The following is a 15,771-nucleotide window of genomic DNA, read 5'->3' as shown; positions in this document are numbered from 1 at the left end:
TTATTGTATTGTTTTAAAGGCATAGCGTTACTTGGGGTGATAAAAGAGTATAATTAGTTAAGATCATCGTTCAAATCAATGTCTAAAGATTTGCATTGGACATATTCTCCAAAAGCAAAATGTTGAAGAGAGCCAACAGCCACAAATTAGCAGTTTAAAAATCCAAGCCCTAGTTTATGATTTGAGAACATAACTAATGCCAACAGTTTACTATCGTATTAAGAGAGTATTGTATGTTAAAGATATTACTTTACAAGTAAGATATTAAATTAAGATATTGTCTGCTCAAGTCAACTTAAACTTTTGTTTCTTGTATTTACATTTACTGAAATTTCTATTTGCTTTGAAGGAGAGGGAACTGTCAGAAACGGTCCAAGTGAATTTGAGGTCACATGGAAGGTATGGGTTGAAGTAGATGAACTGTTTGAGCTCACTGTGGGAGCATGATGCAATGCTGATACAATCATCAACATAATGGAGGAAAAGGTGGATGAATAGTGCTGGTGGAGCTGCAGAAGAGGGACTGTTCCACATATCTTATGAAGAGGCAGGCAGAGCTTGGACCCGTGTGGGTACCTATGACTACCCCTCTGGTTTGTATGAAATAGGAGGATTGAAAGGAAAAGTTGTCAGGGTGGGGCCCAGTTCTGCCAGGTGGATGAGAGTGTCAGTGGAGGAGGAGTGGTTGGGTCTGCAGGAGAGGAAGAGATAGAGATGGGGCATACAGGTGCAGAGAGATTGGATGTCCATAGAGAAGATAAGGTTCTGGGGGCTGAATAACTGAAAGTCATGGAGAAGGTGGATGGCATGGATGGTGTCCCGAATGTAGTTGGAGAGTTCCTGGACCAAAGGGGAGAGGACGGAGTTGAGATAAGAGGTGATGAGTTCATTCGGGCAGAAGCAGGCAGAGATGATCGGTCAATTGCCTTAACAAACCCATCCAATCTGTTCTCTCCCATACATATCTAGCTTTTGCTTGAGTACATCTATATTATTTCCCTTAACTGCTCACTGTAGAGGAGTTTCAATTTCTACACACATTTTGAGTTAAAAAATGTTGCTCGTGAATTTCCTATTACATTTATTGTTGACTACCTTGCATTTACGACCCCTAGCTCTGGTTTCAACCACAAGTCGAAAAATATATAACATGTTAAATCCTTTTATCATGAAAAGATTGCTGTCATGGTCATCCACCATTTTTTATTTGAGAAAGAAAACTCCTAATCTTTTCAATCTTTTTTTAATCTGTCAGTTTTGGTATCATGTAATTGTGCTCCAATACTGGTTCAGTCATAACTGGAGTACTGTTTACAATTCTGGGCATTGTAATTTAGTCGAATGTAAAGGATGCTAAAAAGGTTTCTGTGAACTACACCAGGAGGAGAAATATCAATTATATTAATAAGTTGAAGAAGCTAGGATTGTTCTCATTCAAGAAGATTGACAGGAAACTTGAAAGAGATGTTTTAAGTCATGAGGAGTCTAGACAGTGAAGACAGGAAGAAATTGTTTAAGTGGTCATGGTAACAAAGTGGTAAGCCTCATCATCACAAGATATCCATTCTTACTTCTGTTGTGACCGCTCTCCTTGCAGAGCTGAATATTGAGCAAATGGTAAACTCCTAATTAAGAATGAAATGGATCTAAATTAGGAGCATAAATCATGTGCATGTCATCTAGTACACCCTGTATAGGAAAGTTGACACCATCGTGTCAACCCAGTAAAACATACCAGGTCAAAAAGGGTGATGATTGTTTAACCAATGCTCTTTGGAAGGGTATCCTGGATGATCCTCGCAACCATTTGATTATTATATATGAAAGTGGTTGTACTCACAGCAACAGATAAAGCTGACTTGGTGATTTTGGTATCTGGTCTTTACATATTAGAGCTCTTCAACTATATCTTTTGTCAAATCCTGTCCTCTGATCCAGAAGTCTTCACTGAGATCTTTACAGGACCTGTGCGACCTGTGATTTCCTTACAGGTGTACAATATATTGTATGCACCTTCTCTATATGTGCTACTCCCACACTCCATTCATTCATTTTCATTGCTTCTCCGCCCCATTTTAAAATTGAAAACAGAATGTTGATTGGGGAACTGAAAACAGGAAACCACTTGTTACCATGACAACTTGAACAGTTTCTTCCTGTCTTCTCTGTCTGGACCCCTAATGATGTAAAACATCTCTTTTAAGTTTCCTATCACTTAATGTGACTAGGAACAAAAATAGCTTAGCGTCCCTCAGTACCATGTGATGAACCAGCTCAATCCACGCATAAGGCAAAAGAAGAGCTACTTTAAAGTTCCTTTTGAACCATCAAAGTTTCTTCAGGTTGTAGGCTGCAAACAGATACAACTCTTTGTAAGTCAATAACAACCCTTGTTGCAATGGGGAATCGAATCGTCAGCATTCCAAGTGTTGTTCCTCAACTCTCACAATTACTATAACTATCGCCTAGCAGTATCATTGTGTATACTTTGAGTATTGGAAGCATTATGGAATTATAGTGCTGTTATTACGAGCAGAAATAAGGTTAATCCCAGAATTAACTCTCAAAATAACCCCTAAAGTTCCCAGAAACTACAAACCTGTTCTGGAGTTCCATGCAATTAGCGTAGAGGTAATTTTGTCCCCCACAAATTTATAAACTTTTTATTCTGAGAGTGACTGTTAAACCTACAAATTTCTCTGATTAATTTTATACTATTTTTTGAATATTGCAAAAGTGACAATGAACATTTCCAGACCTTTTTTTAATCCAAGGACAAATAAAATTTAAATTGCCAAGACAAAATATGGATAGAGGAATGAATAATGTGTTGCAATTAGTGACATATGAAATTTTGTTAGAAATATGTCAGAGTGCTTTACATATGTTGAATAAATTTGAAGTTGGTTAACCAATATAACACATCAAGATCTATAAACATCAGTGAGGTGAATGCTGATTAAATTGGTTCTGAGGCATGTATTGACTTGAATGTTGATGAGTAACCTGTAAAGTCTACTTACTTTTTAAGTAACAGAATTTCTAAATCTACATAAACTACAAGGGTTTGTAGTTAGGATAATAATCAATCATCAGTTCTAGGTGATAACATAGAAAAAAGTATTTCCATTGTTTTGTCTATTCACTTTCTCAACATTTTTTAAAAATAAAGGAAATTTAAATTATTTTTATGTAATAACAATATGAAAAGTAAATAAAAATGAATCTGCTTTAAAAGCATTGGATATATAAATTATGAAGAAATTAAAGGTTCTTTTCCTTTGTGTATAACTGAACAGAAAACCGGTTAGGTTAAAAAAACGAAAGACAATCATGTCCTGAAGTACTTTGCATTCACTGAATACCTGATAATGCAGCAAGCTCTCAGCAGTATACTGTAGTATGAGTTTAGATTATTTTCTCAAATCCAAGTAGAGTCTAAATGTAAATCTTCCAAGCTAAAGACAAGAGTGCTGTCAACTCAGCCAAGCTTTATACTGGAAGAATTACATTAGTATCAATAGATCCTTCAGAAAACGTGTGATAAATAAAATCTAGAATTTCTGAAGTTTTAAAACTCATTTTGAATGTAATCAACAGTAAACTGTAAGAACTAACGATGAAACCATAGCTTCATTTATTTGAAGATTTTCAAAATACATACTTACTTCTGAACTTTTTCACTCAGTTGGATTTTGGCTTCCAAGGCTTGCTGCAGTTTAATCTTCATGTTTGCTTGTTCTACCACAGCCAGTTGTAACTGGTTTGCGAGATCTTCATTTTGGTGGTGCGTGGCTGACATAATGTCCTTGGTAGAGCATAAAGCATCATCGTAAGTGCTTAGCGCAATGTTGAACTGGTCGGTGACAGGGACCTCTTGAGATAATGACTTGTGTAAGCTGAAAGCACATAAATAAATAAGACAAGTTAACTCTTCCTTTTTAAATTTGTGTACTTAAATTATTTATACAGTATATACTGTATGTCCTCAGAGCGGTAACTGAACTAAGAATGTGCATAAGCTCCTTGTAGTTTCTTTTAATTAGAGTATTTCAGTTTAAACAGAAACAGCAGCACTACATTATGCATCAAACAAGATACAATGTTACTTTATTATACAACAATTGTTGAAAGTTATGCAGTAAGAACTGATAAAGGTATTGGCTAAGATACTGATACAAAGATTTAAATTCAATGAGGATAATAGTTATGTATAGGGATGGAAGTATGATCAGTCTCTATATTATTGTGAATTTCATTTGATTGAAGATTCTCTTTCTGAAGTAGAGTCATTGAAGCATGGAGTCAGATTCAGCAACTGTGACTGGCTCTGTCATTGAATAATAAGAGTTTTCTTTTGTATGTGGACTTAATAGATGTTATGACCAGTCCTTATGTGAGGTTCTAGATGGGATATCTCAAACTGTTGGCTCCAGGATGAGGTAAGGTGAACTGGTTCCTTTGGCTGGCACTAATACAAACTCTCTTCAGATGGTCAGGACAATGTTAATTTTAAAATTTCCTTTATGGACATCTTTCTCCAAAACCAACATTAACTTGTTTTCTTGAATTAACAAGAGGGAGTTTATTAATTATCAAATTAGGGAAGGCAATGGACTGTTAATCCTGAGACCCAGATAATGTTCTGGGGATTTGGGTTCGAATCCCACCATTGCAGATGGTGGAATTTGAATTAAATAAATATTTGAAATTAGGAGTCTAATGATGACCATGAATCCATTGTCAATTGTCGGAAAAACCCATCTAGTTCACTAATATCCTTTCAGAAAGGAAATCTGCCATTCTTACCCAGACTTGCGGACACATGACTCCAGACCCACTGCAATGTGGTTGACTCTGAACAGTGCTCTAGGCAATTAGTGATGGGAGATTCTAGCCAGATCTCTATGACAGCATGAAAACAGACCCTTCGGTCCAACTCGTCCATGCCGAACAGATATCCCAACCCAATCTAGTCCCACCTGCCAGCATCCAGCCCATATCCCTCCAAACCCTTCCTATTCATATACCCATCCAAATGCCTCTTAAATGTTACAATTATTACCAGCCCCCACCACATCCTCTGGCAGCTCATTCCATACCCATACCACCCTCTGTGTGAAAATGTTGCCCCTTAGGTTTCTTTTATATCTTTCCCTTCTCACCCTAAACCTATGCCCTCTAGTTCTGGACTCCCGGACCCCAGGGAAAAGACTTTGCCTATTTACCCTATCCATGCCCCTCATAATTTTGATAAACCTCTATAAGGTCACCCCTCAGCCTCCAACGCTCCAGGGAAAACAGCCCCAGCCTGTTCAGCCTCTCCCTATAGCTCAAATCCTTCAACCCTGGCAACATCCTTGTAAATCTTTTCTGAACCCTTTCAAGTTTCATAACATCTTTCCGTTAGGAAGGAGACCAAGATTGCACACAATATTCCAACAGTGGCCTAACCAATGTCCTGTACAGTTGCAACATGACCTCCCAACTCCTGTACTCAATACTCTGACCAATAAAAGAAAACATACCAAACGCCTTCTTCACTATCCTATCTACCTGCGACTCCACTTTCAAGGAGCTATTAACCTGCACTTCAAGGTCTCTTTGTTCAGCAACACTCCCGAGGACCTTACCATTATCTGAATTAAACTCCATCTGCCACTTCTCAGCCCATTCGCCCATCTAGTCAAGATCCTGTTGTAATCTGACGTAACCCTCTTCGCTGTCCACTAGCCCTCCAATTTTGGTGTCATCTGTAAACTTACTAATTGTACCTCTTATGCTCGCATCCAAATCATTTATGCAAATGACAAAAAGTAGAGGACCCAGCACCGATCCTTGTGGCACTCCACTGGTCATAGGCCTCCAGTCTGAAAAATAATCCTCCACCACCACCCTCTCTCTTCTATCTTCCTGTGAATGAATTATTAAAATATGCAAGAACTAGTAATGCACACACAAACAGATGAGAAATAAGAGCGTGCAAAAATTAAAAAGATATCAGGATCAGTCTCTGAATTGATCATGAAGAAGGGACAGTTGAATGATATGGCCATTGCAGAGGATGTTACCAGTCGCGTTCATTTTTGTAGCTGAACAGTCAATTTCAAGATTCTTGGCTTTGTAAGTTGATTGAAACTGTTTTATTCTGATTCTTTTTGGCAGTGGCTGATTTAGAATGAGAGGGGTCTTCTTTATCTGTATTGCTGTAGTCCTGTTTTTAGACCCACATAGCACACTAGAACATCAAGTCATCAACACACACAGACCAGAGTTAAAGCTCACTTCTAACCCTGTACCTGTGAATTTTTGAAAGGGGGAAATCACAAATATGTCCCTCACCCACACTGTTTTTATAACTTTCAGGTTCACAGTCTGAGATAATTCCAAGAGTTTGCACTTTTCATCCTTTGAAGCTTCATTGACACCATGGTAAGTATATCATTCTACCTCTATCTCTATGCAGGCAGCCTCTGAATTTACATCTACAGTTGCAGTCATGACGAGATGGAATAGTTTCAGGGAGTAAGTGAAAGGCCTTTTCTCTTACTGCTTCTGCTGGCACTCATGGTGAAAACTGTCTGGGTTTCTTTTTCGCAGAGCGAAAGGATGTCTGGACACCTTGCTTTATAACTTCTGGTATCAGAAAGAAAATTTAATTCTTACTTAGGCAAAATATTTAGCAAAACTTTAGCTTTAAAGGCTTCTTAAAACACTAATCAGATGAAGGTTATTGTGGTATTTTGTATATTTTATTTTACTTTATGGTTTCCTCATGTGATTCTACTGAAGGTACAGCTGTTTTGAACTACTTTCAAAAGTCTTGCATCAGACACGACGTAGAGTCCGAGTTGAACAGTTAAACTGTGAAGAGTCTGGATCCGTTGTCCACTTTCCAAACATGCTAAACAGACTAGTATAAGAAAGCAAAACCTTAGAACATTATAGCATATAAACAGAGTTTTGCATAAATATGCTAACTCTAAATGAGGATTGTTTCTCCTTGGTGAACAAAAGGAATCAGAGCACGAGGAGCCCTTTGACTTCTCAAGCCTGCGCTGTCACATAAGATCTTTATTGAGCTGAACAGATTCTCAACTCCATTTTACTGCCAGCCAGCTATAACCCTCAACTCCCTTGTAGAACAAACTTAAATGAATTCACTGACCAATCTTTAAATGTGCTCTGCAAGAGTGCTTTTAATCCATGCTAAAGATTAAAGACCCTCTGAGGGACAAAATTCCTCTTCATCTCCATCTTCGATTGAAAACATTATTTTTAAACAGACAACATCTGCCACCTTGCCCTCATCAACCATCTTTGACACTTTCTCAAAGTTTTAAGAGACACAATCTTACCCACAGAAAGCCATGCTCCTTATCAATAATAAATTCAAACTTTTGCCAAATGTAAGTAAATCCTATCCCTAAGAATCTTCTCCAATAATTTTCCTACCACTGATATAAGGCTTACCGGACTGTAATTTCAAGGTATAGCTCTGTTTCTCTTCTTAAACAAAGGAACAACATTGGCTATTCTCCAGTCCTCTGGGACCTCTTCTATAACTTAAGAGGACTTTAAGATTTGTACAAGCCCCAGCAATTACCTCATCGTCCTCCCTCAGCATTCTGGGATAGACTTTACCAGGTCCTGGGGACTTGTCCACACTTATGCTTTTCAAAATAACGAATACCCCCTCCTTTTTTAAATTGACATGCCCTAGAATATCAAGATACCCTCTCGAGGTTCACCATCCACCATATGCTTCTTCTTTGTGAATACTAACGCAGAGTATTCATTTCGGATTTCACCCAGTTAGTGAATTCTGTCTCTGCACTTTGGTAATTGTTCTTATTGAAGACACTAGTTTCAGTCTCAACTTTTCCATTCTCAAAGTGAATATAAAATTAAATCATGCTACATTTGTTCATCTGGAATTTAGTAATTCAAGATTATTAATTAATTCTCTTATTCTACATTACAGCATATAGACTATTCTAATCACTGGTTGGTTGTAATATGCATTGTTCTCAGAAGCTGTTGCATGTACTCTCTGTGAATTCATCCTCACTTTGGTTTGTCAATCTATACAAAGACTAAAATTGCTCACAATTCATGCACCTATTCTTCAGCCTCCAATATTTCTCGATTTATACTCTATATCTATTATTAAGATCCTGTGAACTACTTCCACTATTTTCTCCTCGCTACTTCTTTTCTACACACACACTGATTTCACATTGTGATCTTCTGAACCAACATCCTTTCCCATTATTTACTGATTTCATTCTCTATAACCAAATGTACTCACCCAATTTTTCTTTTTAAAATTACCCCTTCAATATTTTAAATCCTAGCCTTGATTAACTTGACACCTCTCATAATTACGATCATATCTAACCTATTTATTTCAGTTTGTGCTATCGATTCATTCATCTTGTTATGAATGCAGCATACCTCAGAAAAACAGCCTTTAATTCTGTCTTTATTCAAGCCACTTTTTCCTTCTATGACCTTATTTGGTCCTGCATTTTATGTTCTGTTCTATCCTGCTACACTCTGGTTATCATTCCCTCTATTGCTACCTTGCTCTGTTTACTTGTTCTTTGTCTCTAACTATTAAAATATGCTCAAACTCTGCCCCCAATTATTTTACTTAAATCCTAAATGTCATAATTTGCCAGTACACTAAATAGCCATAGACCTACCAACCATAAGACTACTCTCTCATTAGACTCAACTAGTGGTGATTTAACCTGTGGGTCAGTCACCACACCTCAGGAGATGGGGAGAGGGTGAGAAAGAAAGTCCTTCATAGTAACCTCAGCTGGTATGGAAATTGAACCTTTGCTGATGGCGTCAGTCTGCATCACAAATCAGTCATCCAATCAATTGAGCTAACTTACTCCCTTACCAGCACACTAGTTCTGGTTTAGTTCAAGTGAGGACCATCCCAACTGTACATTGGCAGTGAGTTAAAAGTGGAAGTAATGTAACAATTATCTATATGTCAGGGTCGGTATTAAGGGGAACAATCAAAAAAGAGAAATGTTTTGAAATGGAATTCTAGACCTTCCCGCCAAGGCAGTTAAAGACACCACCATGGTCAGGGTTCAGGAAGTTGATTGTGGTGGTGTTGGTGGTGTGGGGAGTAGGGGTTGTTGAACTAGTTGGACTATAGGACAGAATGGGAGATATCAATCTCTAGGAACTTGTTAGGCTGGCAAGAGTTAACGAGTTGGGGAAATGCACAGGTCATGGAGGAAACCAGGCACCCAGCTTTGAGCAAAACCTTTGCACAATTCCACACCTGAGTAGAATGAGATTGACTGCCCCAACTCCAACATAAGATTTGGCCAAATGTGGCCAAATGACAAAATTCAAGTCAATGGGTGTGAACTGGCAAATGGCAAGTAACATTCACACCACACAAATATCAGGCAATAATTATTCCCTACAGGACATTATCAAGCCAGTTCCCTTTTGATATTCAATGGGATTACTACCCCAGATTCCCCACAACCAACATCCTGGGGTTACCATTGACCAGAGACTAAACTGGACAAACCATATTTAAAGGCTTAAACAGAAATTGGGGGCAATTTTTTTACATAGACAATAGACAATAGGTGCAGGAGTAGGCCATTCTGCCCTTCGAGCCTGCACCACCATTCAATATGATCATGGCTGATCATCCTTAATCAGTATCCTGTCCCTGCCTTATCTCCATAACCCTTGATTCCACCATCCTTAAGAGCTCTATCCAACTCTTTCTTAAATGAATCCAGAGACTGGGCATCCACTGCCCTCTGGGGCAAAGCATTCCACACACCCACCACTCTCTGGGTGAAGAAGTTTCTCCTCATCTCTGTCCTAAATGGTCTATCCCGTATATTTAAGCTGTGTCCTCTGGTTCGGCACTTACCCATCAGCGGAAACATGTTTCCTGCCTCCAGAGTGTCCAATCCTTTAATAATCTTATATGTCTCAATTAGATCCCCTCTCAGTCTTCTAAACTCAAAGGTATACAAGCCCTGTCGCTCCAGTCTTTCAGTGTAAGGCAATCGTGCCATTCCAGGAATTGACCTCGTGAACCTACGCTGCACTCCCTCAATAGCCAGAATGTCTTTCCTCAAATTTGGAGACCAGAACTGCACACAGTACTCCAGGTGTGGTCTCACCAGGGCCCTGTACAGCTGCAGAAGAACCTCTTTGCTTCTATACTCAATCCCTCTTGTTATGAAGACCAGCATGTTATTAGCCTTCTTCACTACCTGCTGTACCTGCATGCTTACCTTCATTGACTGGTGTACAAGAATACCCAGATCTCTCTGTCCTGCCCCTTTACTTAAATTGATTCCATTTAGGTAGTAATCTGCCTTCCTGTTCTTGCCACCAAAGTGGATAACCATACATTTATCTATATTAAACTGCATCTGCCATGCATCTGACCACTCACCTAACTTGTCCAGGTCACCCTGTAATCTCCTAACATCCTCATTACATTTCACCCTGCCACCCAGCTTAGTATCATCAGCAAATTTGCTAATGTTATTGCTAATACCATCTTTTATATCATTAACATATATTGTAAAAAGCTGCAGTCCCAGTACTGATCCCTGCGGTACCCCACTGGTCACTGCCTGCCATTCCGAAATGGAGCAGTTTATCACTACTCTTTGTTTCCTATCAGCCAACCAACCTTCAATCCAAGTTAGTACTTTGCCCCCAATACCATGCGCCCTAATTTTGCGAACTTCTCTTTCCAATCCTCCCACTTCCTCCAAACCAAAGTAGTAGCTATGGGCACCCACATGGGCCCCAGCTATGCCTGCCTCTTCGTAGGATATGTGGAACAGTCCATCTTCCGCAGCTACACTGGCACCACCCCCCACCTTTTCCTCCACTACATCGATGACTGTATCGGCGCTGCCTCGTGCTCCCATGAGGAGGTTGAACAGTTCATCCCTTTACCAACACCTTCCACCCCGACCTCAAATTCACCTGGACCGTCTCGGACTCCTCCCTCCCCTTACTCGACCTTTCCATTTCTATCTCGGGCGACCGAATCAACACGGACATTTACTATAAACTGACCGACTCACACAGCTACCTAGACTACACCTCTTCCCACCCTGCCCCCTGTAAAAACGCCATCCCATACTCCCAATTCCTTCGTCTCCGCCGCATCTGCTCCCAGGACGACCAGTTCCAATACTGTACAACCCAGATGGCCTCCTGCTTCAAAGACCGCAATTTCCTCCCAGATGTGGTCGATGATGCCCTCCACCGCATCTCCTCCACTTCCCACTCCTCCGCCCTTGAGCCCCGCCCCTCCAACCGCCACCAGGACAGAACCCCACTGGTCCTCAACTACCACCCCACCAACCTCCATATACAGCGTATCATTCGCCGTCATTTCCGCCACCTCCAAACAGACTCCACCACCAGGGATATATTTCCCTCCCCTCCCCTATCAGCGTTCCGAAAAGACCACTCCCTCCGTGACTCCCTCGTCAGGTCCACACCCCCCACCAACCCAACCTCCACTCCCGGCACCTTCCCCTGCAACCGCAAGAAATGCAAAACTTGCGCCCACACCTCCCCCCTTACTTCCCTCCAAGGCCCCAAGGGATACTTCCATATCCACCACAAATTCACCTGCACCTCCACACACATCATTTGTTGCATCCGCTGCACCCGATGTGGCCTCCTCTATATTGGGGAGACAGGCCGCCTAGTTGCGGAACGTTTCAGAGAACACCTCTGGGACACTTGGACCAACCAACCCAACCACCCCGTGGCTCAACACTTCAACTCCCCTCCCACTCCACCAAGGACATGCAGGTCCTTGGACTCCTCCATCGCCAGACCGTAGCAACACGGCGGTTGGAGGAAGAGCGCCTCATCTTCCGCCTAGGAACCCTCCAACCACTAGGGATGAACTCAGATTTCTTCAGTTTCCTCATTTCCCCTCCCCCCACCTTGTCTCAGTCAAATCCCTCAAACTCATCACTGCCTTCCTGACCTGCAATCTTCTTCCTGGCCTCTCCGCCCCCACCCCACTCTGGCCGATCACCCTCACCTTGACCTCCCTCCACCTATCGCATTTCCAACGCTCCTCCCCCAAGTCCCTCCTCCCTACCTTTTATCTTAGCCTGCTGGACACACTTTCCTCATTCCTGAAGAAGGGCTTATGCCCAAAACGTCGATTCTCCTGTTCCTTGGATGCTGCCTGACCTGCTGCGCTTTTCCAGCAACACATTTTGAGCCCTAATTTTGCTCACTAACCTCCCATGTGGGACTTTATCAAAAGCTTTCTGAAAGTCCAGGTACACTACATCTACTGGATCTCCCTCGTCCATCTTCAGAGTTACATCCTCAAAAGATTCCAGAAGATTAGTCAAGCATGATTTCCCCTTCATAAATCCATGCTGACTCTGACCTATCCTGTTACTACTATCCAGATGTGTCGTAATTTCTTCCTTTATAATAGACTCCAGCATCTTTCCCACCACTGAGGTCAGACTAACTGGTCTATAATTTCCTGCTTTCTCTCTCCCACCTTTCTTAAAAAGTGTACAACATTAGCCACCCTCCAATCCGCAGGAATTGATCCCGAATCTATCGAACTCTGGAAAACAATCACCAACGCATCCACGATTTCTCGAGCCACCTCCTTCAGTACCCTGGGATGTAGACCATCAGGCCCCGGGGACTTATCAACCTTCAGACCTAACAGTTTCTCCAACACCAATTCCTGGCAAATATAAATTCCCTTAAGTTCAGGTCCTTCAGCCACTGTTACCTCAGGGAGATTGCCTGTGCCTTCCCCAGTGAATACAGATCTGAAGTACCCATTTAATTCTTCTGCCATTCCTTTGTTCCCCGTAATATATTCCCCTGTTTCTGTCTTCAAGGGCCCAATTTTAGTCCTAACCATTTTTTTGCCTTTCACATACTAAAGAAACTTTTACTATCCTCCTTTATATTATTGGCCAGTTTACCTTTGTACCTCATTATTTCTCTGCGTATTTCCTTCTTAGTAATCCTCTGTTGTTCTTTAAAAGCTTCCCAGTCCTCCGTTTTCCCACTTATCTTTGCTATGTTATACTTTTTCTCTTTTAACTTTATATGTTTCTTAACTTCCCTCGTCAGCCACGGCCACCCATGCCTCCTCCTAGGATGTTTCTTCTTTTTTGGAATGAACTGATCCTGCAACTTCTGCAGTATACACAGAAATATCTGCCATTGTTCCTCCACTGTCATCCCTGCTAAGGTATTGCACCATTGAACTTTGGCCAGCTCCTCCCTCATAGCTCCATAGTTCCCTTTATTCAACAGAAATATTGTCACTTCCGATTGTACCCTCTCCCTCTCAAATTGCAGATTGAAGCTTATTGTATTTGGTCACTACTTCCCAATGGCTTCTTCACTTTGAGGTCCCTGACCAATTCTGGCTCGTTGCACAATACCTGGTCGGCTCCAGCACCAGCTGTTCTAAGAATCCATCTCAGAGGCACTCCACAAAGTCTCTTTCTTGAAGTCCAACACCATCCTGATTCTCCCAGTCTACCTGCATGTTGAAATCCCCATAACAACTGTATTAACATCTTTGCGACAGGCCAATTTCAGCTCCTGATTTATCTTACATCCAACATCCAGACTACTGTTTGGGGGCCTGTAGATAACTCCCAAGAGGGTCTTTTTACCCTTAGTATTTCTCAGTTCTATCCACACTGACTCTACATCCCCTGATTCTAGGTCCCCCCGCGCAAGGGACTGAATATCATCCCTTACCAACATGGCCACCCCACCCCCTCTGCCCGTCAGTCTGTCCTTACGATAGCACGTGTAGCCTTGAATATTCATTTCCTAGGCCCTGTCCACTTGAAGCCATGTCTCAGTTATCCCCACAATATCGTATCTGCCGATTTCCAAAAGAGCCTCAAGCTCATCCATCTTATTTCTAATGCTTCATGCATTCATGTATAGTATTTTTAATTTGTTACTGCCCTCACCCTTCCTATCAACTCCTTTTTCACTCAACCTTACAGCATGATCCCTTTCTGAGTTTTCTGCCTCAATGATACAATTGTCTTTCTTGACTTCCCTTGTTCTAACTTTCCCTCCAATTTCCTTCTTAAACATCCAGTTTGTCCCCTCCCCCCCGCTACTTAGTTTAAACGTAGCTGTGTTGCAGTGGCAAACCTGCCTGCCAGAATGCTGGCCCTGAAGCTATTAAGGTGCAAACTGTCTCTCTTGTAGAATTTATCCTTACCACAAAACATACCCCAGTGATCCAAGAATTTAAATTCTTGCTTCCTCCACCAGTTCCCCAGCCACACGTTCAAGTCCATTATCTCCCTGTTTCTGGCCTCACCAGCCCGAGGAACTGGAAGCAAACCGGAGATAACCACCTTGGACGTCCTGCTTTTCAGCCAGTGGTTCGTATGTGGAATGAACTTCCAGAGGAAGTGATGGATGTAGGTACAGTTACAACATTTAAAAGACATTTAGATAAGTAGGTGATTCAGAAATATTTAAAGGGATATGGGCTAACTGCAGGCAGGTCAGACTACTTCAATTTGGAATTATGGGAGGCAAGGACTGTTTGGACCAAAGAAGGAGGAAAATCGATGTTTCGGGCAAAAGCCCTTCATCGGGCTTTTGCCCGAAATGTTGATTTTCCTGCTCCGTGGATGCTGCCTGACTTGCTGTGCTTTTCCAGCAGCACACTCTTGACTCTAATCTGCAGCATCTGCAGTCCTCACTTCTGTCTGGTTGGATCAAAGGGTCTATTTCTGTGATGTATGACTCTATCACTCACTGTTCCTGCACTTATCTGTCAGTTATGCTGGATATGATTAGAACTGTAAATCATCACCTGTAAAATGAGCATCCAGAGTTGGGGTGAGCTGTTGATTATGAAAATAACGATTTGAAAGGACATTTCAGAATCCATAGCAGCTGATAATCTTTGGCCATATTGTCAATATGTGGCTTGATAAAAAGCTTCATAGAATACCTTGAGAAGGACACTGCATGAAATCTTGGGTCAGCTGGTGGGCACTGGGGGAGGGGGTAGTGCTGGCCTCATGGTATTATTACTAAGTTATGATTCCAGAAATCTAGGTAATATTTTGGGGACCTGGTTTTAATTAACGTTTTTTTTAAATCTTCAATTAGAAGTCCAATAATGCCCATGAAACCATTGTCAATTAGAAACAGGTAATAAATGCTAGCTTAGCCAGTATGCCCATATCCTGTAAAATGAATTTAAAAACCTGGAATATTCTAATCAATTCTAGGCACACTTGAAGAAAGCTGCGAGGGTGCAGAAAGGATTCACAAGTATAATTTGAGGGGTGAGGGGTTTCAGTTGCATGGATTAATTGGCTGTTCCCTTGGAGAAGAAAAGATTATAAGAAAATTTGACTAAGGTTTTCAAAATTGTGGGATGCCTGGCTATGGGTTAAGGCAAAGCAGTGTCCACTGGCAGAAGGCCCAAAAACAAAAAGGCACTGATTTAAAATGATTGGCAAAAGAACCAATGATGACATAATAAAAAAAAATTCAAGTGGCACTTTGTTAGGGTACGGAACACTTTGCACAAGAGCATGATAGAGATAGATTCAACAAGGCCTCCAGAAAAGATTCAAATAAATCTGAAGTGAAAAATTTGCAGGTGATATTGAAAAGACGGGGAGTAGGATCAGATGAGTAGCTCATTTAGAGGACAGATATGGATATGATCAGCCAAATAGCCTC

The 15,771-nt window shown here is 41.2% G+C and overlaps 1 protein-coding gene across 3 annotated transcripts in view; it reads right to left on the bottom strand.

Moving 5' to 3' along the window:
- Positions 1–15,771, bottom strand: part of mipol1 (mirror-image polydactyly 1) — a 413,171-nt gene that overhangs the window by 22,267 nt on the left and 375,133 nt on the right. For all 3 annotated transcript variants that reach the window (XM_072568912.1, XM_072568913.1, XM_072568914.1), the window contains exon 9: positions 3,669–3,899. In XM_072568912.1, coding sequence (XP_072425013.1) covers positions 3,669–3,899 — 231 coding nt within the window. The remainder of the gene's footprint in view (positions 1–3,668; positions 3,900–15,771) is intronic.

The sequence above is a fragment of the Chiloscyllium punctatum genome, chromosome 4 (genome assembly GCF_047496795.1).
Source record: "Chiloscyllium punctatum isolate Juve2018m chromosome 4, sChiPun1.3, whole genome shotgun sequence".
In the NCBI taxonomy this organism is placed as follows: Eukaryota; Metazoa; Chordata; class Chondrichthyes; order Orectolobiformes; family Hemiscylliidae; genus Chiloscyllium; species Chiloscyllium punctatum.
The sequence above is the reverse complement of the archived record's forward strand: the minus strand, read 5'-3'. Positions and strand labels throughout refer to the sequence as shown.